Source organism: Cyprinodon tularosa, unplaced genomic scaffold (genome assembly GCF_016077235.1).
Source record: "Cyprinodon tularosa strain WSP-4 unplaced genomic scaffold, ASM1607723v1 ctg733, whole genome shotgun sequence".
Taxonomy (NCBI): domain Eukaryota; kingdom Metazoa; phylum Chordata; class Actinopteri; order Cyprinodontiformes; family Cyprinodontidae; genus Cyprinodon; species Cyprinodon tularosa.
The window spans coordinates 439,511-464,830 of NW_024039489.1; the positions used below are offsets into that span (position 1 = coordinate 439,511).

General features: G+C 40.5%; 2 protein-coding genes across 5 annotated transcripts in view; one reads left to right on the forward strand and one right to left on the reverse strand.

Moving 5' to 3' along the window:
• tmem176 (transmembrane protein 176) overlaps positions 1-3,068 on the reverse strand; it is a 15,239-nt gene extending 12,171 nt beyond the window's left edge. For 3 of the 4 annotated variants that reach the window (XR_005279317.1, XR_005279318.1, XM_038269658.1), the window contains exon 1: positions 2,662-3,063. The gene's annotated coding sequence lies outside the window, so the exon portion shown is untranslated. Of the gene's footprint in view, positions 1-2,661 lie in introns of all 4 variants that reach the window. The other variant, XM_038269659.1, reaches the window with a different exon arrangement.
• si:dkey-9i23.16 (uncharacterized protein LOC571915 homolog) lies at positions 2,562-23,000 on the forward strand. The gene is made up of 6 exons (XM_038269657.1): positions 2,562-2,995; positions 13,661-13,745; positions 14,099-14,212; positions 19,791-19,847; positions 21,487-21,645; positions 21,807-23,000. The coding sequence occupies exons 1-6, from the start codon at positions 2,646-2,648 to the stop codon at positions 21,912-21,914; spliced, it is 873 nt and encodes a 290-aa protein (XP_038125585.1). The 5' UTR covers positions 2,562-2,645; the 3' UTR covers positions 21,915-23,000.
• The last annotated feature ends 2,320 nt before the right edge of the window (positions 23,001-25,320 follow it).

Consider the following 25,320-nt stretch of genomic DNA (forward strand, 5'->3'; position numbering starts at 1 on the left):
GGCGCAAAAACAGTGATTAGCCAGCTGATTGGAAGCTATTAACGTAAAGATCAGGAGCAGCGCCAGGATTTGGAGGTTCGTTATCAGAGCCAGTCACAGCTGCCCTGTGTTATGGTGAGTGTGTGAAACGGTTCATTTGGTTTGAATTGGGCTGATCATTGTGATAAATGTTTGGTTTGTGCCCAGGTTAATAAAAAAAAAGGCTCTGATCTGTTTTGTTTTACTAAAGCTAAGGACCGGAAATGTAACATAAACCAAGCTAATCAACAAAAAGTCAGACAGATCATTGGCTGCAGCTGCAGGAGGAAATAAAATGAAACAGAATGATTAAAAACTCCTTATAAGGAGCTATTCTGGGTCAGTGGTTCTCCAGTGACTAACAGGGGTTCACCTGAAGATGTTTTAGAACTGATTAGTGACCTTTAGTTTATATCTTCAGATATTTGGTTATTGTAAGTAGAGTTATAAGCTGTTTTGCTGTTTTAAGGTTGTGATTTATGAGCATAGACTTCCAAGCTTAGATCTACTTCTCTACCACTCAGTTTGGATATATCATTATCATCACCATCATTATAAAAAATAAGATATAGTAAAAGGAAAACTGAATGAGACAAGATCTGCATGACCTGAGAATGATGGAGGAAGTATATGTAGTATTTGATCAGGAGAAATAACAATAATCATAATAAACCTAATAATCACAATCACCATAATGATCATAATAATGATATGTATTGTTATTATTATATCTGATTATATAATGGATATATATCGATTATATTTGTTTTGAAGGGATTTTGATTTGACTATGTCCCTGTTTTAGATTAGTGTAAGATTGATGGGAGAGGAAGAAGTTTAGAAGACTAGAAAGAAGACTGAATGAGAGTGGAGAGTGAAAATAGGAACACTGATGGATCAGTGGAAGAGAAGTAAGAAAAATCTACTAGAAGAGGAAAAAAGAGAGCAGGCAGACTGTCAGGAGTCCTGTCTTTGTGTTTTCTGTGTTTGTCTCCCTTCCTCCACCAGGAGGCGCCTGGTTCTGGTCCGCCTCCTCACACACCTGCTGATGGTTTCCTCGTTAACGGTGTTTGCCAGTTTAAGGGTACTCAAGACAAGCTGAGTTTTGCTGAGTCAAACTGAGTTCTAGTCAACCTGAGCTTTAACTTTGTTTTTGTCTTTGCCTCTCGGCAGGAAGTCATCCTGCAAAATAGATTTTTTTCGGACCTTCTCCCCTGGAAGGATCAACAGAGCTTCAAGCTGAGGTGGGGTTACAAACAGGAGGTTTGGACCCACTTTCCCCAAGAGATCATTTGAGCTTCACACTAAGAAAGGGATTCATCTCCACTACGACCCGTTCAAGTACCGCAGGAAATCTGAGTGGCAGTCAGTTTCTCCGTTAACCTACAAACAACTGCATTCTGGGTAAACTCTGTTCCGCCCTCCACCGAATCAGACAAACACTGGAACTACAGCATACAGACTGGAGTAAAAGATTCAACAACTCTTCTGGAAACGTGAGTAAGAAACCAGATCCTCTTCTCCAAGTTCTCGAACTAAACTTCCCACTGAGCCTGAACTAATCGCTGTGTCTTCCTCTCGCTTTTCAGTTCCGGTTGAGCAGTGTTCAGAGCAACACTTCTCTCTGCATTATCTCTTCAATAAAACCTGTTAAACCTTTTCTCCTGGTCTCCCTGTTTGGTCTTCTGCATTTGGGTCTGAACTTTTGTAAAATCATGACGCAGACGACAGGTAGAAAGAAAAGAAGATGAAGAGGGAAGAAGACAGAGAAGACTGAATGACCAGATGGCACTAATAAACACTATCGATTGATTGTTTAATTTTATTAAATTAGGGAATAGGAGAGGCACATTCCTGGATTTTACACTTAATTTTTGTTTACATATTAATAAATATGTTAAAATGAATGAAAGCATCACTGTCCCAGTTTCCTATTTTCATTTTGATTATATATGTATCTATCTCTGTCTACGAGCTGGAAATGTCCCCAGATTGGATTTCAGAAATGTGCTTTATCATTAGAACATGATCTCTATAATGAATACATGTGCGAAAAAAAAGGAAAAAAACAATCTTGTCAGATGAATTGAAAGCAAAAATCTTTTTGGGCGTTCATTTAAGATCTGCTCCTTCTGTGCAAAGAAGTTTGCACTTGTTTCAACATGTGCAAACGCTCTGAAGATCAGAACTTTAGTGTTTCTGAGGAAGCAGCCGGTTACAGTAAAATAGAACAAAGTGTCAGGATGCCTTACAACCCTGAACCAGTTCTGCTAAGAGGAATGGACCGATTGAAGAAGCCTTTTAAAGCTCTAGAATCCACTTTAAAATGCAAATCTGAGTGTAAAAATCCAGCTTTAGTGAAGGAAATTAGCCTTTTACCCCCCAACGTCACACAGCACTTTAACTATAACTAAAAACATAATGTTTGATAAACTTGGTCTATATTTGTCCTGCAGAACTGGAATCGTAAACCAGAGAATATAAAGGCAGAGTAAGTCTGGCCTGTTTGCTCATGGGCACTACAGAACTCTGCTCCGCTGCTTAAAGCTCAGATAATCAAACCAAAGAGCAGATTCCGGAGTTTTTCTTGACATGGATCTTTGCAGCTCTGCTTCAGAAAACCCAGAATGTTGAATATCCTACCTTTCGTTGGAGAAACAGCAGTCAGTGTGACCGGACCCTCCTATGCGCCCCTGCCTTTCAGGCAGCCCTGGATGTGGCTGTTTATCGCTATGGAGATTTATTTTATGGAGAGATATTTGTGCTTTCAGTTTGAGCGTTTGAGGCTGTTTATCGGAAGAGGGGCTGTCTGGCTGTCTGTGAAGAGGCCAGTAAAGCTCCCCCTCCTTCTCTGCCAGCTTCCTGCTTTCCTCACATTATTGTTTTTCCACGGTGAACGGTTCGGTTTGGATCCAGGGTTCCGGGTCGTTTTGGTTCGGTGCGTCACCAGTCCGCAGGTTATAAACCCGCCGTATAGGTATGTATGCGTGATGGTAAAGTGGTTGGTTTTACGCACGATGTTGAGATGAAAAGTGCGAACATGGAGAGCTGCAGCTGCAGGCTTTCCTCACAGCTACAGCCTGTACGGTTGTTTACTGACTGCTCATCTGTCAGACGGTCTGTTTAGTTTTTGCAGTTGCATTTGCTCTGGCTGTTGAAGCGAACCCTCCTAAATGTTCATTTGGAGAAGCTTTCTTTTCTGCAGTCAAGTGTTTGTCCTGCAAAGATGTTCAGTTGGAAATCTACACATTTAAACCTGAGAACAAAAACAGATTGTCTACCTAAATATATGCAAAATATGAAAGTCTAAGTCAATTCTTTCTAAAATAAGTGATTTTTTTCTTGAGTTGAGACACTGCCAATGGAATAAGACAATTTACAGGGGCGTTGCTAGGCACAAAGCTTTACTGGGGCACTGGCCCCCTACTGCGTATGCCCCTCCTTCCATACACTAATACAGACAAGCACACTGCCCCACCCTGATACATTCCTACCAAAATTACTAGTTGAGATATTACTAAGTGTAAGAGCATATTTGTTTTAACAAACATGAACATTTTCAACATTGCAGCTATAAAAAATAAGACATCACCAACTTTGACAAATAAAAAGTTTCCTTATACACATTCTTAAGTAATCATTAATTCCTAGGTTTCAGGGTTTTAGTTCAGGGGAAAGTTTACCTCAACCTGAACTAAGTTTTTCTTTTATTTTTTGAGCATTTAAGTGTACCTCCTATTTTTCATTTTTGCAAAGCGGTCAATCACTTGACTGTGACTCAGCTTAGAAAGTTCTTCCTTTTCAACTGATAAAATAGCAGGATGATGGAGCCTGTCTTGTTCCATTGTGCACCTCAGCCAAGTGTGGATCCTTCTCAACACACTGAATGACCTTTCACAACTCCAGCTGTAGACTGGGATTGTGAGGGAGATCTGGATGAACTGCGTTAGTGTGGCGAACATGATGTTATCAAGCAAGTTGAAAACACACTGCATATCCTTGATGACAAGGCTTTCCTTTTCAACCAGGAAAAGCTCAAACCATTTTGAATTAAATGAACGTTTTTTTACTCCAAATTTGTCCTGGGGATAGTGGGACAACTTCACTTGTTTAGGACCATCATGTTTCCCCCTAAATCACTAATGTCCCCTTCTTGTTTGTGGAAGCTGGTTGTTGCTCCCTCATCACCTTCATGGTCCTGTCTCTCCTGTCTCTTGCCTGTCAGTCTCGCCTCCTCCTCCCTTTCCTACTCCAGCACCTTCATTCTCATTCTCTACAGCAAACATTAAAAACGTAAATCTATAATTATGTAAATATCAATCATATTGCTTATAACGTTCCTAATGTAACTAGTTAGCTTAAATCACTAATTCATCACGGGACCTTACCTCCCTCTCTCCCATCTTGTTTTACTGCTTCCCTGTCTCTGCTTCGTGTGAGGAGTTTCCTGATATCCATCTACAAACCAGTGCAGTAATTTTCAGTTAGTAGCCTATAAATCATGTGGTTTCACTGGGAAAATAATAAAATTGACAGGTAAGAAACGTTACCAGAACTAAAAATGCGTTGCGGCCGCACAGTGTCCCATCCAACTCAGTTGAGAGCAGCGCGTTAATTTACCGGCAGTTCATGCAGTGACATGCGCTGACGTGGGGGCGCTAATACATCCTCAATTTGGAGTTAACAACACACTTGCTGCGCATTTGAGTAGAAATATACGTCTCCTCCTGTTGGAATTATCTAAGTTGATGCATTAAAAAAAATGTAATACTGTTGCAAATATTCATGAGATTTATACTGGGGCACAGCTCATTTATACTGGGGCATGTGCCACAGTAAATGGGGTCTGGCGACGCCGATGACAATTTACATTTAAAATAATAAAGAAACATCTGCAGTCACTTATTTCAAGTGTATAATAATGTTTTTACTTTATTGATCTCACATTGGAGAAATGTACCTCTGCATTTAACCCATCCCCTTGGGGAGCAGTGGGCTGCCATAGTGTGGCCCCTGGGGAGCAATGTGGGTTTAAGGGTCTTTGCTCAGAGATCCGCAGTGGGAGTGGGTTTAAAACTCACAACCTCAGGATTCCAAGCCCTATGTCCTAAGCACTGGGCCGCCACTCCCCTCTAAAATGTACCTTTGCATTTAACCCACCCCCTTGGGGAACAGGAGGAGGTGGTGACCCAGGGATTAGTGCATAGAGCTCAGAATCCTGAGGTTCTGAGTTTGAGCCTCACAGGTTGCCACTCAGGGTCCTTGAGCCAGACCCTTAACCTCACACTGCTCCCCTGAGGATGCACATCAGCTGGCAGCCTTAAAAAAAGAACTATAAAAAAAATTATAATAGTGATAAGATAATGTCTAATTATATTATTTTAATGGTAAAAGTGCTAATTACATTGGCAGATCATTTTATTTTCCTGTACAAATTAAGTGCACTTATTAAAAAAATTGTACTCATTTTCAGAATGCTTCTGTAGTGCACATGTTAAGACCTGATTGATTTTTGGGTTATTGAACACTGCTTGCAAAAATAAATTTCCCCCTCTAAACCCTTAAGTGAAGAAGTTGGAATATTAAGTATGGGATTTAAACATTTTGGATAATCAGAAACTGACAATGGTTCATATTGAATCAGTCATTCCCTTATTTAAAGCTGGGATTCCAGGAATGTCTCTACATCATGGTTCATTTTTCTGGTGAGTCTATTTTTGCAAAATAGCGTAGGAACAGTAAGAAAGGATGGAGGGCACACAGTAACATGACCCCCTACTGTGTTTTACTAAGGGGTTAATGAGGATTTCCTGTCTGTGATCACTTTCAGTTACTGGTGTAAAGTGGATCTGAAACGGTTAACCAAAAACTAACAAAATTCACAAGATTGTGTCTTAGTATTATCATTTATTATATAAAAAAACTTGAAAAATATAGATGTAAAAAAAAAAACAGCATTGTTTATAATTTTTTGGCATGGAAAAAATTGACACTTTTCCAGAGCGTCCACTTCTCTGCACAGCCTTCAGAATGTCTGAACATTAGTAAAGCACAACTCGCCAAGCAGTATGTGGTCCAGGTCAGCCTCCTGACAGCAGATGGATCCATCGCTGTGGGCATTGGTGAACAGCAGCCACACCAGGAAGAATTGCCTGCCCGCTCCACCACCCCAAACACCACTGTCAGAAACCCTACCATAGCATTGTTTAATGGCAACCTGCAGCATACTATCAGTCTGTGCATACGCATTGCCACAATCAAGAGCGGAAGCAAAAGTAAAGGGATTTAGACAACGGAGTATCCTTTCAGTTTCTTCTTTCAAATAAAAAAGTGTTTTAGGGTTGTGGTATTACCTATGTATTCAATTCAGTTTATTTCTATAGCGCCAATCCACAACACATGTCATCTCAAGGCACTTTACAGTTCACCAGATCATCCAGTCAGATTGATTCAAAGTTTTCTAAGAAAAACCAGTTGATTGCATCGACTCATTGACTAGAAGGCAATCCCTCACACCAAGCATGCTTGTATTGACAGTGGAGAGGAAAAACTCAGTACTCCCTTTAACAGAAAGAAACCTCCAGCAGAACCAGGCTCAGTGTGAGCGGCCATCTGCTGAGGCCGACTGGGGTTCAAGGAGACAGAAGCAGAGACACAAATAGAAGCAGAGATACAAAAGGCAACTGTAAAAGGCGGCCCTGTCCAGGAAACACACAGCCAGGCAGACAAGCTCAGAGCCAGAGGATGAAGAGAGCACATCCAGTTAGTCACAGTCAGAGAAACAGGAATACACTGAAAAACAGGCAGATCTTCAACAACTATAAACAAAGTTGTTGATGGCAGCAGTAGAGCTGATATTTCTCTCCAGGATGGAGTCACAGCCAAACAGGAACAGACCAGATGAAGCTACTATGAGAAAAAGCAGAGAGAGCTTCAGGTGAAAGAAACAGTTGAAAGAAACAGTTCAATACCAGACAGCTCGGAGATCCAGGAGTCCGTAGCCAGGAACGGGAACAGACAGATCCAGGGTTCCAGGAATTCTAAGAGTGTTGAGGCAGGATCTGAGTTCTATGATTCCAGCAGCAAGTTCAGACACGCTCAGATGGAGACAGGCAGGCTCAGTGGTTGAGGAACAAGACATGTTACCGGAATTACTGAAGAACTTTAAACTGGTCTCCACCTTGGAGCCAGGCTTATGGGAATTAAAACTGACCTTCCCCGAGCCAAAACCCTGAGGGCTCAGTGGGGAAAAGCAGGGACACGATCAGGAGACAAACAACAAAACACTGGCATCCGGGGACGGGAACATGAACCAGGAAATTAACTAAAACTCATGAAACAAACATGAATAACTGACAGGAAAACATAACACAAACTGAACTAAGAATACACAAATAAACAAAGAGTTCTAAAGAATAATGATCTGGCCCGATAGCTGGGCTGAACAGTATCTATAGCAGAGGGAGCAGGTGGATAAGATGCAGCTACCGGGCCTGAGATCATGACAGTACTGTCTAATTTCTCCCTGATTAGGAACCTCATACTGACTTTGTTTTGTTTTTTTTTCATATTAAGTGGGCTATCATTTCAATTAGAAGTCAACTTATGGAAATAGCTGCTTCAACCTTTTATTCTTTTAATAAACCTGTCATGATGGGTACTCTAAGAGTGACCCAATTATGCAGAACACCACTGACGGACACAGGAATAAAAGTTCAACAAGTTTATTTGGTCACAAGCACACTGATTATACTGGTTCTGGTTCGGGCCTGTATACTGGTTCACCGGAGTCTGCGTGAGAGACAGTTCAGTTAGTGTTGCACGTTGGAGCTTGCTTTCTTGATAGTTACTGATTGTACCTTGAGGGTTCTTGTGGTTAGCTTTGGGAGGGTCACTGTTGGATCTGGAGAGGAGTTGATCAGTAGAGTCCGTTTGCTGCTTCAGCGTCTCACTTCTAGTTTTGAGCAGACCTTGGCTTTGGGTCTTCCAGCTCTTAGTCCTGAGCTGCATGGAAGTTCACTGAGGTTCTTCAGGTTTGGCTCTGAGGGTCGGCTCGGCAGGTTAGCTCTTCCTGAGCTCCACAGAGGAGAAACTGGTTTCCTGGAAGACAGAGACAATGGTTAGAATCCAGGCTGGATTCAAAGTCACAAAGATTCACTGAGAGTCTAGGCTTAGGTGCTGACCAACTGGATCAACACTGCGGCGTTGAGGCAAGGTCTGAAGACAGCTTATATAGTGGATCCTCTGATGATCTGATGGGCTGCAGCTGTGCAGGAGGCTCACTCAGAAGGATCCATGGCGGACTCTGCTGGAGAAAGGTGGAACTTCTCCAGCTCCCAACAAAACCATGTAAATTTCTATGATGATACTGGTGTGTGGCCTCAGCGTTCACATCTGATGCCACTTACAGTGATCCTTAGTGAGTATATAAACAGATATGCATTTTTTTTTTACGACATTTTGGTAGAAACTACAGGAAGCCAGTCTTAAAAATCCATCAGAAAATATTTAACTCCAATGGATATAAAGATAAAGGAAAGATTGTGATCAAAACAGCCAAGGTGTTCTGTTTCTAGTCTCAGAGATTTTGTAGAGAACATTAAAGAGCAAACAGATTCAGGAAGACTGAGGAACAGAGCAGACAGGTCAGAGAGGCAGCTGTGAAGTTTAAAGCAGGGAAAACAAGTTTTCAGACTTCAGTCCATCATCTGGACATGGAGAGACGGTGGGAACATCTCAAACCAACCAGTTATGACTTCCACTTACTGGCATGGCATTGAGAACATTAAGGCAATACAAAACTAAAACAGAACACCTCCATAAACATACCATCCCCACCACTAAACGATCAGGCTGAGAGGAGGGTGGTCCGAGTCAAAGGAAAGACTAGATAATTATTTAATAAAACCTTTTAGATGGTTAACAACAGCTAAGAGATGCTGGATGTATAAGGGCAAACATCAATATATTAATGCCTTTTTAATGTGCTACATATCAACAGATTTTATAATTAGTTTATCACATATTAAAGTGTGGAAAAGGCAAATCATAGCAAATTGCTTTAATTGTAAAGAAACAATTCGAACATTTCCGTTGCATCATCTGATTTAATGGTTCCCAGCTCATTCTCTGGGGCCCTAAAATTCCTCATGGTTCTCGGAGGCTTGTCAGCATCAGGTTTCACTTTTACATACCAGCAAAGGAAGAGACAGGAAACAAGCAGAGAGGAACATGGTCTAAATCATCCAGCGGATTTGTTAACGTTTTCCTTTAAAGTGTTGCATAGATCTCATAAAGAGGATAAAAGAAAAAAAACAGTAGATGGTTGAAGAGCATCATAGAACATGGCTATAAAAACAAGTTTGAATTCTGGTTCCTTGGAAAGATAAAACTTCAGATTCACTTTCTGTTGCTGAAAATAAGATCAGAACAAAAATAAGTTGGCATAGACAGTTCTATAGTAACTGAGCAGCCATTTGCCGCAAACATGGGAAGCTTAGAAGGAACAGGAGCGGATGTTTGCTCTGTCTGAGCTACTAGAACATAATGTTCCTGGTTAGTCCAGGTCTATTCTTGTCATGAACTTGGCAATTTTTTACTTGTGTAAAAAATCCCTCACATACACATACATACACACACATCTGCCTGTTACCCAACATCAGCATTCCTTCATTTCCAGAGAGGGATGTTGCAAACCGTTCTCGTTCACTAACATGTGATAAACACTTTCAGTTCTTTTTTAAAAGGGCTGAGAGATTAATTCAATTTGTTTTTGCAAATTTTTGGAAAATCTCGGCTATTTTTCTGAAACTAATCCTCTCTTTGGGCTTCCATAGCTCAGAGAGACGGCAGTTCATTCCTCTTTGTTCTCAGATGTATAATTATAACTGATAAAACAGCTCTGTGTACCACCATCTGCAAACATTTAGTTTGTAGTTGTTTCCTTTGTTGTGAAGCATGATTTTTATGCTAGCAGGTTTAATTATTTATTTATTTATTTATAATTATTTACATCATTTATTCATTAACCCTTTCTAGAGCACTCAGTTAAATCCTTTGAAAATCCAAATTTCAAGCCAATAGTGTCATTGGAATCCAGGACAAGACCTTATTACCTTTGTTACATTCAAAAGATATGGATATTTTGATGGCAAACATTTAGGACAGTGTAATAACAAGAAACGCCAACTTGCCCAAATATGTTAAGAAAAATAACAAAAGTGATTCTATAAGAAATTCATAAAAATACTCGGAGTGAAAGAAATTTTTTTTGGTCCATCATAACCTTAGAGGCATTAATGCTGATACTGGCACTGAGTGTCATGAGTTTACTAAAGTTCAGACCCAAATGCAGAAGACCAAACAGGGAGACCAGGAGAAAAGGTTTAACAGGTTTTATTGAAGAGATCATGCAGAGAGAAGTGTTGCTCAGAACACTGCTCAACCGGAACTGAAAAGCGAGAGGAAGACACAGCGAGTTCAGGCTCAGTGGGAAATTTGATTTGTGAACTTGGAGAAGAGGATTTGGTTGCTGACTCATGTTTCCAGAGAAGTTGTTGAATCTTTGACTCCAGTCTGTATGCTGTAGTTTCAGTGTTTGTCTGATTCGGTGGAGGGCGAAACAGGGTTTACCCAGAATGCACTTGTTTGTAGGTGAACGGAGAAGCTGACTGCCACTCAGATTTCCTGCAGTACTTGAATGGGTCATAGTGGAGATGAATCCCTTTCTTAGTGTGAAGCTCAAATGATCTCTTGGGGAAAGTGGGTCCAAACCTCCTGTTTGAACCCCAGCTCAGTTTGAAGCTCAGTTGATCCTTCCAGGGAGTGAAGGTCCAAAAAATCCAGTTTGCAGGATGACTTCCTGCTGAGAGGCAAAAGACAAACAATGTTAAAACTCAAGTGGACAAGAACTCAGTTTGACTCAGCTAAACTCAGCTTGGCTTGAGTACCCAAAACTGGCAAACTCTCTAGCATCGAGGTAGTGGCAATCAGCTGCTTAAGAGCACCCCCTTAATGAGGAAACCATCAGCAGGTGTGTGAGGAGGCGGACCAGAACCAGGCGCCTCCTGGTGGATGAAGGGAGACAAACACAGAACACAAACATACAGACAGGAGTCCTGACATTGACATTTTTTAGTTTATAAACCTAAATATAATTGTTAAATAGGCTTATTAACTTTTTAATTAGCTTTTTACCTTTTTTTCTTGACCTGTTAACTTTTTTTTTTCCAAGTGTCAGGCTCAAAACCTTGGATCCAACATTCAAACAGACAGATTAGAATGAGTTCAAACAGTCTGCGTGCGGCAGCTGATCAGCTGGAGCGTAAATAACGGATCTGCAGCTTTTAACTGAAGCCACTTCTTGCCATCATTCAAACACTATGTTTACGTGTTAATAAAGCAGTTTTTATGCTTGAATTCTACTGTGAAATAGAATCAGGACACTTTATCAGGTTCTTCTTCCAGGTGTTCACATTCACCAAGAGTCATTTGTTGCTCTTGGTGGTGTCTCCCCCTTTTTCACTGTGGAGCCTCAACATCCGTGCTGGTTGTATAGATAACATATGATGCTAAACCTCCTACAAATAACTTCTTTATGTCATTTTTTGCCACCAGTTATTCTGTGCTGGATGATTTCCGGGGACATTGTCCTCTAATGTAGCTTTGCCTCATCAGTTCCTGTTTAGCTGCGGCTCCATCCTGGGGAGAAATATCAGCTGTGCTGCTGCCATCAACACTTTTTTTTATAGATGTTGGAACTAGGCCTGTTTTTTAGTGTAGTCCTGTTTCTCTGACTCTGACTAACTGGATGAGCTGGCTTTCATCCTCTGACATGGGAGCTGGCTCGGAGCTCGTCTGCCTGGCTGTGTGTTTCCTGGACGGGGCCGCTTGTGGAGCTGGTTGTCAGTTCCCTTTTGTATCTATGCTTCTTTTTCTATGTCTGCTTCTGTCTCCTTGAACCCCAGTCGGCCTCAGCAGATGGCCGCTCACACTGAGCCTGGTTCTGCTGGAGGTTACTTCCTGTTAAAAGGGAGTTTTTCCTCTCCACTGTCTCTCCAAGCATGCTTAGTGTGAGGGATTGCTGCAGAGTCAATGAGTCGATGCAATCAACTGGTTTTCATTAGATAGAAAACTTCAGTCAGAGTCAATCTGACTGGATGATCTGTTGAACTGTAAAGTGCCTTGAGATGACTTGTGTTGTGATCAGATATATAAATAAATTGAATTGAATTAATGCAGTCATACTTTTTGCTGGTTCCTGTGCTAAGTGGTTATTGTCTCTGTGGTGTCCCTCAGTCTGGCCCTTGGTTGGTTGGACATTTTTATCCATTTTGCTGTTGCTCGTAGTAAGCTTTATCCATCTGGGTTTGACATATGTCATTTTCATGATCACTCTAATTTTGATAATTTTTCAGGAGCCTGTTAGTGTATTTTTTCTCCCTAGCACTCTCTTGCCGTTTGCGCACCAAGTACCAGAGCTGGGAAACAGGCTCTCTCTCTGGGTATATAGAAGTCTCTAGGAAGTTCTGAAAATGAGCAGGATGCTATAGGATAATGAACAGCCTATAAACAGTCACTGTTGAGCTGCTACAGGATACTATAAGTATTTGTTCAGGATTAATCCAGCTGAACTTCTTCCTGGTGAAACATGGACCAACAGTGTGTGTTGGTGGGATCTGTTGATCTGGAGCAGGGCCTCTGGCCTAGACCTCCTGCGATCCACTATGACCTCCTGCTCTTACTGGTGTTGTTCTTGGAGCACCAGTTGGTAGTGAGATGGTGTGGTCATTTCCCCTTGCTGTTGCTGTGACAGACCTGTCATCCTCACCACTTACCTGTGGTCCTGGCTACTATCCAATATAACACTTTCTATTATTATATCAAAGTCATTGTAATATCCTCGTGGTAAACCTCATCATTTGTGAAGTGTGAGGGTTCTGATTTATAAATGACTAAGATTCTGCAAACCCAGATACATGATCTGGATGCTCACATGACCAATAATTGTGTTGTACTGCAAAACATTTTCATTTTTCTTAAAAAAAGTGAATTTTTATTGATTTGTGGAGGTGAGACACTTTGTCCTTGGAATAAGACATTTTACATATAAAATAAGAAAAAAAACTGTAATCTCTTATTCAAAGTGCATATCTAAATATCTGGATATCTAAGTACGGTACGACTACTTATTGGCAGATCATCTTATTTACCTTAATTTAGGACATTTTTAGTCATTTTTAGATCTTTTCTTTTCAGTGTGTATGATTTAGAAGGAGATAGTGGTCTGCGTTGGGTCAATGTGGTTCACTTTCATAACTATGAGGTTGAATAAACATATTAAAGTGGATTCCTCTTATTCTGGTGGTTGTATGATGGTGTAAAGGCTATTTTATTGGCTCACATTTGAATCCTCCTGATTCTCAGTAGAACAAACCGCCTGTAGACTGTGGTGCAGATTAAGATTATGGATGAACAGCCAGCAAATCTACTGCAAAAACACAAAGGTTTTAAAAAACATTTTCATTTTATTTCTGGGTTATTTTTCTCATCTTTGAAGCGTAAGCACTGTTATTGTTGATGTGCACAATAGTTCAAAGTTATCCTTAATGGTGTCTTGACCTATTAAATCTTTTTTAACCAGTAACATGGTGCCTGAGAGAGAAGGATCACCTGCTGAATGCCGATGGGCTCGTCTTCCTAAATGGGTGGATATTGAAACAGCTGCGGTGAGATCTCAACACTATCAGTTCATCTTTTCATTTACCATACATGGTGTTTGTTTCTTTGTTTTTTTATTCATCCTTCATTCTAAAGGTCTCTGTTTCTTTAATTATTTTTAACCGAGATAAGTCTTTTTAGAAACTTTCCCCCTTTTTTGAGACTTTAAAAATCAGAGGTTTGCAGATAAAAAAAACCACCCAATAAGAATGTGTTCTCAGTCTGATAGTGCTTGTTGAATTAAGCTGTGTGATGCTGATGGACTCCTGCCATTAAGGATTGAACTCCTGCAGTTTAACAGAGAGCTGTTCAGTTGTCCTTTGCACTGTGAGTGTTTTCAGTCAGGTGTGTGTGTCTCCAGGTGGTGACCATCCTAATGGGGATTTTCCAGCTGCTGCTGTGTGCTTCACTCATCCAGACTAATAAACTTATGTCCAAGTTCTTCTTCCTTTTGCCTCTTGTGATGGGAATAACTGTAAGTACATCATGGGAAAAAATCTGCTTCAATATCTAAAATAGAATTATGACTCTTCGCCCAGTATACAGGTAAAAGCCAGTAAATTAGAATATTTTGAAAAGCTTGATTTATTTCAGTAATTGCATTCAAAAGGTGTAACTTCTACATTATATTTATTCATTGCACACAGACTGATGCATTAAAATGTTTATTTCATTTAATTTTGATGATTTGAAGTGGCAACAAATGAAAATCCAAAATTCTTTGTGTCACAAAATTAGAATATTACTTAAGGCTAATACAAAAAAGGGATTTTTTTAGAAATGTTGGCCAACTGAAAAGTATGAAAATGAAAAATATGAGCATGTACAATACTCAATACTTGGTTGGAGCTCCTTTTGCCTCAATTACTGCATTAATGCGGCGTGGCATGGAGTCGATGAGTTTCTGGCACTGCTCAGGTGTTATGAGAGCCCAGGTTGTTCTGATAGTAACTCTTCTGCATTTTTGGGTCTGGCATTCTGCATTTTCCTTTTCACAATACCCCACAGATTTTCTATGGGACTAAGGTCAGGGGAGTTGGCTGGCCAATTTAGAACAGAAATACCATGGTCCGTAAACCAGGCACGGGTAGATTTTGCGCTGTGTTCAGGCGCCAAGTCCTGTTGGAACCTGAAATCTCCATCGCCATAGAGCAGGTCAGCAGCAGGAAGCATGAAGTGCTCTAAAACTTGCTGGTAGACGGCTGCGTTGACCCTGGATCTCGGGAAACAGAGTGGACCGACACCAGCAGATGACATGGCACCCCAAACCATCACTGATGGTGGAAACTTTACACTAGACTTCAGGCAACGTGGATCCTGTGCCTCTCCTGTCTTCCTCCAGACTCTGGGACCTCGATTTCCAAAGGAAATGCAAAATTTGCTTTGGTCAGAAAACATGGCTTTGGACCACTCAGCAGCAGTCCAGCTCTTTTTTTCCTTAGCCCAGGTGAGACGCTTTTCGAGCCGTTTCTTGGTCAACAGTGGCTTGACACGAGGTATGCGGCAGTTGAAACCCATGTCTTTCAAGCGTCTCTTGGTGGTGGATCTTGAAGCACTGACTCCAGCAGCTGTCCACTCCTTGTGAATCTCGCCCACATTTTTGAATGGTTTTTTTCACAATCTTGACTAGGGTGCGGTGATCCCTATCGCTTGTACACTTTTTCTGACCACAGTTCTTCCTTCCCTTTGCCTCTCTATTAATGTGTTTGGACACAGAGCTCTGAGAACAGCCAGCCTCTTCAGCAATAACCTTTTGTGTCTTTCCCTCCTTGTGCAATGTGTCGATGGTCGCCTTTTGGACAGCTGTCAAATCTGAAGTCTTCCCCATGTTTGTGTAGGCTTCAGAACTGGACTGAGAGACCATTTAAAGCCCTTTGCAGGTGTTTTGAGTTAATCAGCTGATTAGTTTGTGGCACCAGGTGTCTTCAAAATTTAACCCTTACTCAATATTCTAATGTTGTGACACACGGAATTTTGGATTTTAATTTGTTGCCACTTCAAATCATCAAAATTAAATTAAATAAACATTTGAATGCATCAGTCTGTGTGCAATGAATAAATATAATGTACAAGTTACACCTTTCGAATGCAATTACTGAAATAAATCAAGTTTTTCAAAATATTCTAATTTAATATTCTAAAATGGCTTTTACCTGTAGAGCAGTTTAGCTAATTCATCTGTATTGATTTATTAGCTCCACCAAGGAGGTTATGTTTTAGAAGAGTTTGTCTGTGTGTACAGGATAACCTGAAATTTCATTGGAATCTTTATTTAGAGGTGTTCCTCATGCCAAGGAATAATCCATAACATGTGGTGATGATTTGGATTATAATATGTGTAAAAGAAAGCTCTATATTTACACCTCGAAGCTTTCTCTCTCCAGAAATGTTATTAAAAGAGATTAATTTTATAGTGAATAAGTATTAAATAACCATAATGTCAGCTTGAGATGAGGTTTGAAGGAGGACCCAAATGCAGAGATTGAAGTTGAAGGTGTTTTCTTGCTGATTTATTTAAAAGGTGGCAACAGAAGCACAAATCCATAAACATGAATCCACTTAATCCACAAAATAGTAAAAAATCAGGAATGAGAAGGGCAAATAAATGACGACAAACCAGCAACAGTGACTGAGAAGGAGGTGCATATATGGGAGAGAGACACAAAGACCAGGCTAATCAACAGAGTGGGAGCAGGTGTGAACAGAGGAGTCTAGAAGGGAGCTAGGGAAAAGGAGACTGACACAAGAGGGCAAACAAGAAATACCTAAAAACTCAATTACAATCAAAAATAACTAGTAAACTAATAAAACCAGTGAAAACTCAAAAAATAAATCTTAAACAGAACCAAAACCATGACACATAAGACATGAAAACAGTTGCTTAGAGTTATAGAAGGCAGCTGCTTAACAAACGGCACACTTCTTGTGAAGGGGTGATTCACAGTTATAGAAGCATTTTATGCAACTCCAGTCTGCTACATCATGACATCATCACATCATTAGATCATACATGTTAGCAGATGAGGAGACATCCATGGCTCCAGCCTCATCAAAATATTACTTTTTTTTTAAATCAAGGATGCCGCTCTCATTCCATTCCCAAATCTTTGCCAGGTACAAAATGAAGATGATCTTTTAACCTGACAGAGGAACTGTCCTAATTAGATAAACTATTTGGAAAACTTTCTGGTGAAGATTCTCAGTCGTCCAGGTCACAGTTATTCCAAAAAAGAAAGGAAAAAATCAGAAAATCAGAAATAGCGTTGAGCTTGAGGCTTTATAGAGAGGACCAAAAACACCCCGGGTTGGGCTAAGAAAACATGCAAATTGAACTGGAAGAACGGGTCCACCCCTTAGGAATGGGGGTGGTTTAGAGTCTTTGTTAGCCTGTATTACCCAATACCTGTTTACCCCTCTGAAAGGGGGGTCATTAGAGGGAATTGTTGGCCTGGCTGAACAGGCGAGCTGTTTTAGTCCCCTCTTTGGGGGTGGGGGTTGTGATGATAGCGGGGAGGAATCAACTCAACTGCTGCATTGTAGGTTTTTGAAAACCAGGTTTTTGACAATGCAAAAAAACTATTACTTTCAGGTCACTTTGAGCCAGCATTCCTAAATGGGAAGCTAAATGCTTCAAACTTGGAAACAAAGCTCAGTGGATTGTTTTTAACTGTTGTTGGAATACTTGGGAAAACATTAGTTTAGATGCATAACAGGCAAATATTATTACGTTTTAACAGACTCACACCACACCAATAAAAATAACCCTAACAACTGGATAGCGGATTAAAAAAAAAGTTTCTCTAACATTGTGAGACAGGGATATTTTGTGGAAAAAGTAGTTCTCCATTAAACGACAGGGTGGCAGCAGTGACTATTGACAGCCTCAGCATCAGAATGAAAAGGGACAGTTGTTTGTTTGTTAGCAGGATCAATAAAAAGCTTATTAACACATTCTATGGAAATCTTTGACCAGAGGTCCATCATGTCAAGGAAAAAATCATTTAAATTTGGTAATGATCCAGATCATGTGCAAGTTTTAGCTATAGGTGTGAGTCACAATTAGGGGCAACATTTCCTGCTCTGCAGAGGTCTGCGCTCTCTGAGAGGTTTTCTAGTTGAAGCTGGATTTTATTTATTTTTCATAGTTTCCTGTCTGGCAACATGGAAATAAGAACTGTTGTCTTAAAGCTACAGTGTGTAATAATTACAGGCATATAAAGTCAGAAATTTAATATATTATACATAACTATGTTATTTATCATCACCTATGAGCTCAGCCATTTAACCATAACATTTGCGTTGCCTTAGAATTCGTTATTTATAATTACATAGGAGCGGGTCTCGCAGCCATGGAGGCAGACATCTTTGCGCTACGGCAAGCGCAGAGCCAACAAACTAGCGATTGCGAGATCTCCCATTACGCTCGAAAATAACTACGGCAAGTTGAGAGAGATGAACTGAGACGGTACTGAACAGTAGATGGCAGTATTATGCCTGAGAAGCGTTTAGTCTGCCTGAAACCAAAGAAGAAGAAGAAGCAGGTATACTGCGCTTCAGTAACAAGAAAGGTGAACAAGGCGGCAGGCGTGAGTGACTTTGCAAACTGTTTGGCACTGTGTGGCCAAATATCAGACGAATGGAGGATCATGCCTACTCTGCATCACAACGAAAAGCGGCGGACACCGAACCCCCGTCATCCAAGAAGCGGAAACACGACGAGAATAAACGCAAGCGTGACAAGAAACGACAAAAAACACGGATCAACATTGGCACGGCATTTACACGATGGAAGTCACTGATGGAGGAAAAAGGTTTTCAAAGTGACGCTCAAGTTGCCAGTTTTCTCTTGGACAGGTAATTAATCCTACACACACAATTGTCTAATATCACTGCAGTTTTTGGAGTACAGGATGCTCAGACCTGTCTAAAAAAATAACATGCTGCGTGATGATGCTGTTACTCTCCAGTATACTTATTCAGCAACGTCCCTGACGTTTCACAGGTAATGATTCAGTAATTTTCTGTAAAATAATTTTCTGGATATATACCTCGGTTACTTCTCTCCGGCTCCTTTGGAGATCTTCAAGCCTTTCCTCCTCTGCTCTCACCCCGCTGGCACCTCTCCCTCGCCTGGCCCCAGCTGCACGCCCACCCCGGCCTCTCTGCCCTCTTCCTCTCCCTCTTCCTCGCCTTGTAACCCCCGTGCCACAAACATGACTTGGACTCTGTAAACGGGGAATATATATTCTTCCAGCGAACACAATCTCGCAGTTAAACTAGTGACTACAATTACTTCCTCTGTTTATATCACCGTGCAAAGCAGCTCACCAAAACGTCACAACGATGTAGAAAAAATAACGGGTATATTTATTATCTTAAGTCTACATGAAATCTATACCCTACACAGACTAATGAAATACTATCTGTAAAATTATCTATGTAAACAAACCTCATCACTTGAGAAGGTAGGTGATGCGGACGTCGTGGAAGACATTTTGTCCCATAACGCTCGCCGTACTGTTGGGGGGGAGAAGCGGTGGGGGGGAGACGTTCATGTTGCTGCAGTCTGACCGCTAGATGTCGCTGAAAATTACACACTGTAGCTTTAATGCCAGAAAGATCCCAACAGAATTTACGGTTTGCTCCACTCTCTCAAATTGAGTATTACTGCTTTTCGCTTTTGCTCTGCTTGATTTATATATGTAAATAGTTTTATTATGATTTATATATGGAAGAATTTATGTTTTGTGGACACTACATTGAAAAAGTAGGGGAAAAAATGGAGAAAAGGTGAAAGAAAAAGGAGACAGAAGAGAGATATTGACAAAACTCATCGTTCTGCTTCATCACCTGCAGAAAAAGATGCTAAAACAATTGCAAAACCAACTGATATAGAACTACAGATACAATACAGCAACACTTTGGTACCATCACTGAAGTATATACAGAATTAATCAATATAGAATGCATAACATGCTCTGTTCAGTTTGTCATTTGGATCCAATTGGATCTGTAGCATTGAAGGTAAAAAGCATTTTTTGTCTGGATTGCAGATTATAGCCGGTGGATCCTTTACAATGGCCAGCAAGAAGTACCCCAACAAACTACTGGTAATGTAGCTTTTTCTGTCTGTATTCAAATATATTTGGTAGCAGAGCATGTGAATGGAGCTGAGCGCCGCTCAGTTCCTGCTCCCCGCTCAGGAGGATGTTCGCCCATTCGCTCCACTGCTCAAAGTTGCTCCAGGACGCTTAGCTTAAAATTCGCTCCGCTTTCACCTTAATTTTCCTGCCACTCCAGCCAAATTGCTCCATGCTCAGATGTTCATAAAGAGACTCCACAAGCATGAACATTGTTTCTTCAGTTCATCAAGGACATAAATTTAGTCAGATAAATACTTCAGACAACCGTTTCCCATCCATACCAGAAACAGGATGTGAGAACCTTGAACAGAGTGAGGACAGTCTTTTCTAAACTAGGGAGGAAACTTTCTTCTTCTCAGGCTTCTAAATAATCACCCTATTCAGGTAGAGAAAAGGCAAACTTTTAAACATTTTATCTCGCAAAAAGGCCAAGGAAAAATATGATTCCACACTTATTTAACTGGCTGTTAGATTATCACACTGTTTCCCAGCTGTGAACGTAACACCTCGCGCCAGTCATGTTGCCCCGCGTTTACTATTTCATTATTAATTTATTTTGCTAGTCTACATTAAAAAAGGTCACTTCGAATCCCATTGCAAATGAGATAATAGCGTGTAATTCATGAATGCGATCCATTTTCAAAAACAGGCTCTTACCACAAAGATAACTTTGTGTAAACCCACTCTGTATTGTTAAAATAGTTAATGTATGTTTTTATTATATTTTATCCTACTTTTTAATCACAAAATATGCAATCTCTTGTCTCGTCGATTCCGCTGTAAAGTTGAAACATAGACTATAACAAATTATAGGCACAGACTACAGCTTAGGCATTGGCCTAGGTTTTTTAAGTCAAACATGAATTTAAATAAACTTGGAGAGAAATCCTCGCACTTGCCTTTGAAATGAAAACCGCTCTGCGCTCCACCATATTTCTTCCGCTCGCTCCACCGCTCATGCTCTGTTTGCTAACAATAGTTTTTTGTCTCTTTCAAGGAAAAATAAACTATCAAATCCTTTTACTGCATAAATTCAAATGATTGAATCTTTAAATATAAGAAAATCAGTTGTTCTTTAAAGAAGTGTTTTCCAGAGATGGTGATGTGGATTCGCCAGGTCATTTCCATGCCCTGTGTTTGCTCCGCCCACTGAAGCAGGCGAGTAAGACCTGCCCAGTGAATTAGACTGTATAGGATGGACTCACACAGGGCATGGAGATGAACTGGTGAATCCACATCACCATCTCTGGTGTTCTCTCTTGGTTAGAGCAGACAGGTGAGATCACCTTCTACTGAATAAAATGATTTGCATTTAAAATAAGAAAAAAACCTCTGCTGTCATATTCTAGGTGCTTAATACCTAATTATCGTATTTTAAATTAGGGGCAAATATACCTTTGTTTTTAAGAAAAATTTACATAGATCAGTTTTACATTTCTGTACATTTACATTTATGTAAATGTTACAATCAGTGTTTGTAGCGTATATATATATATATATATATATATATATATATATACATGGGCATGTACTGATTTAGCCTATGATATTTTCTAACTTTGAATAGTGACAGCAGACTCACTGCTTGATGCTGTTTTCTCCACAGCTTCGTGGCTTTGCTTGCAGTAACATCCTCGGCCTGCTGGGGTCGCTGGTGGCCCTCTGCATTTATAGCTACTACCTCCACATTGCATCAAATTTTGATTCAACAGAGTCGTGTGGGTACAATGACCTCTATGGGTCATGTGCTCTGAATAATCTAACGGTCAGTATCAGAAAAATTTCTAACCTTTCATTTTACTCTTTTCTTTATACTCTATAAGAGGTTTTTATTTACCATGTACAATATATTCTAAAACAGTCTTTTTATTGTTGCTCCTTAGCTAAAGCAGTTTTGGTATAAGGTGTTTTTTCTCTCTCTCACAGGCCTACACCTGGAGCATGCTGCTGCAGCTGCTGATCTATGACTGTGCTGCTGTAGTTCTGCACTTCCTCTTGTCTGTCTGTGCCTTCAGAACACTTAAAGCAGAATAACACACATTTCTAACATAACCTACAACCAGATGCAGTAAAGCACATGTCAAAGTCAAGGCCCACAGGCCTGATCCGGCCCGCGAATAGTTTATCCATTGCCCTCTGGATGATATTTAATTACCATTAGAACCTGGCCCACAGGTCACGGCCGCTTGTGCTTGCTGCTGTGACTTTGCGGGCTACCGTTGCATTGTGGGGAATGTAGTGTTGGTGCTGTTGTGTTGCATGCACCAACACTACATTCCCACGGGAAAACATTGTGACCGCTTTTTAGACCGATCCAGTTAAAAGAAAGATGCAGGTGAACACCAGCATCCCCATACCAAGACTCCTACCGTTACTCTGATCGAGTCGGAGCGCTGCTTACTGGCGCTGACCTCTGCCCTGACTGTGCCGTTTGTTCACCTCCCAGTATTCTGTGCCTGGCGTGCGGACCCCACCTGTCCCTCGCTCTGCAGCGTGTCCGTCTCTATCACCTGCAGGATTAGCTCCTTCCCTCCCTCCATCCAGGCTTCTTTAATTATGGCTTCAATCAGCCTCTGCTGACACACGAGCGCAACATTTGCACAGCGCAGTTAGTGCACACCGCCTCCTTAGACAACCGACTTCAGCCCAGCCAAAACAATCCAAACATGCAAAGCAAAAGAGAAAATAAAAGAAAAACACAATCATATTTTTTAATAATATAATAAAACTTTATCAATAATATTGTTATTATTATATATATTTTTTAAGTGTTAGGTCTTGGTTCAATAGGCTATGTTCATTGCAACATATTTTAATAAACATTTAACCAGTCCGGCCCTCGGCTTGTAGCAAATTCGTTTTTTGGCCCTCGGTCTGTTTGACTTTGACATCGCTGCAGTAAAGGAAGTGAGTACTAACCCTGCAGGATGCTGTTTGAACAGATTTACTGACAGCATTTATTTTATTTTATAGAAAATCTCCTGATGTTAAATCTAAAAATTATATTTTTCTTTACATTCTTTGTTACTTTGGAATAAAATATATTTGCTCACATGAACATGTTTGCTTAAAAACCTGTATGACTAAAGTTCAATTAAATTCTAATTCCTGTTTCTTAAACTGGAGGTTATTATTAAGCTCTGTGTTTTATTGGGGATTACGTTTAGTTGCAGTATTTTGTGAATAATTATTTTCTCCTGTTTTAAATAGTGACAGATTAACTTTGCCTTTGGCCATACTGTCTTCATGTCTGTGATCGGATCAACTCGCCAACAGCACATGACAGTTATGGCTTCAATTAAGAACATTTGGCCTTTTTCTTTTTCTTTGAACAGCCTCAAGGAGAAACAAATGTGTCGAGAGTAGAGGTGTCAAAAGTATTAATGTTTATTACTCCAGAAGAAGAAATCTTACTGTTTAGAGAATCAACTTAAGCTCTTTACTCCTGTAAAGGTGTAAAAGAAGCATTTTTAAAACTGTCAGGATTTTTCTGATGTTTGATGAACCCTGAATGCACACCACACACACACACACACACACACACACACACACACACACACACACACACACACACACACACACGGAGCTAGTCTTGAAGGTTTGTTGAAAGTAACGAGTTGTGGATGCTGGTAACCAGAGGCTGTACCGAACTAGAACTGGAGGTGCAGATGTGAGCATCAGCTGCAATAATCCACAGGGAACAGTGAGAGTTCCTTAAAGGAATAGTACACCCAAAACATGATTAGCCTTCATTTTCTACTCACCCCCATGCTGAACAACACTCTGGAGTACTTTTTTGATATCTCAAATGCATCTGGAGATCTGGGAGGCTTCTTGCTGTCTGCTGACATTCAAATAATGGAGGTCTATGGTGCCCGAGGCAGAAAGGTCCATAAAAGTCCACAAAAACGTGTCAATATTCCTCCATACTGCTCGTCCAATGTATTCCAAGTGTCCTGAGTGGGTAGCATCCAGAATTTACTCGAAACAAAGTCATTTAGAATGTTTTTAGAGCATAAACAGTAGTGTATAGGATTTCCTGAAAGCGCGTTCACGACGCTACGGAAACCACGGCAGACCAAACCAGATGAAAGTGCGCATTCAGCGTCTGCTCTGCCGATAATGCAAGCGTAAAAGAAGAAATGTGCCGTTTACCTGTGCAAAGAAAGAAACAACGAAAGAAAAATGTCTGAGGACTTCAGTGTTGAGGAAGAGCATGAGTTCTTTGCTGAGCTGAATGCGCACTTTCATCCGGTGTGGTCTGCCGCGGTTTCCGTAGACTCGTGAACGCGCTTTTAGGAAGTCCTATACACTACTGTTTATGCTCTAAAAACATTCTAAATGACTTCGTTTTGAGTAAATTATGGACGCTACCCACTCAGGACACTTGGAATACATTGGACGAGCAGTATGGAGGAATATTGACACGTTTTTGTGGACTTTTATGGACCTTTCTGCCTCGGGCGCCATAGGCCTCCATTATTTGAATGTCAGCAGACAGCAAGAAGCCTCCCAGATCTCCAGATGCATTTGAGATATCAAAAAAGTACTCCAGAGTGTTGTTCAGCATGGGGGTGAGTAGAAAATGAAGGCTAATCATGTTTTGGGTGTACTATTCCTTTAAGAGACACCCTGCAGTAATCCGCTGGACAACAGAGTGAGTTCTTGGTGAAGCAGAGACCGTAATAAATCCACAGGACCACAGACAGTATGGTTTTAGTCGCTGAGCTGCTGTAAATTCCCAGGAGCAGACGAAAGAGTTCACTGGGCAGAAGGCAAAGATCCTGCAGTGGACCAACGGAAGCACAGAGCCTGACTGACAAGGTGTTGGGTTAGTAGTGACTGAACACGAACCAGCCGGGAAGAGATAACTGAGGGAGGTGTTGTAGAAAGGCTGGAAGGTGAAGTGAATATTGATTGGTGCTAACAGGTGTGACTAATTGCTGTGTGAACCATGACAAAAAACTACTTAAAGAATAAAAATATAACTAATGCAGGAAAAAATGTCCAGGCTAAGCTTTACTGCACTACCCTATTAAAGGAAAATATTTCTCCAATTCTGGATGATAACTTCCTTAGACTTCATTTTCTTAGCTTTATAACTAATGGCAACAGTGTAACATTTAAATTTGCATCATCTTGAAAAACTATCTATTTTGGTATGTTGTGAACAAGTTGGGGCAGCACCGAGTCCAACCACAAAGACATTAATATTAATAATAATACATTTTATTTCAGAGGCGCCTTTCTAGACACTCAATCAAAATGATCAAAACACAATGGCAGAAACAAAGTCAAAACACAGAATAAAAACCAATAAAAAAATACAAAGGCTGGCCCGGGGAAATTAATATTAAAGAAAATAGACAATTCTCTTTAATATTAATTCTACATTTAATTCTTTAATTCTTTAGTTGTGATTTTAAAATGGAGAGGTGAG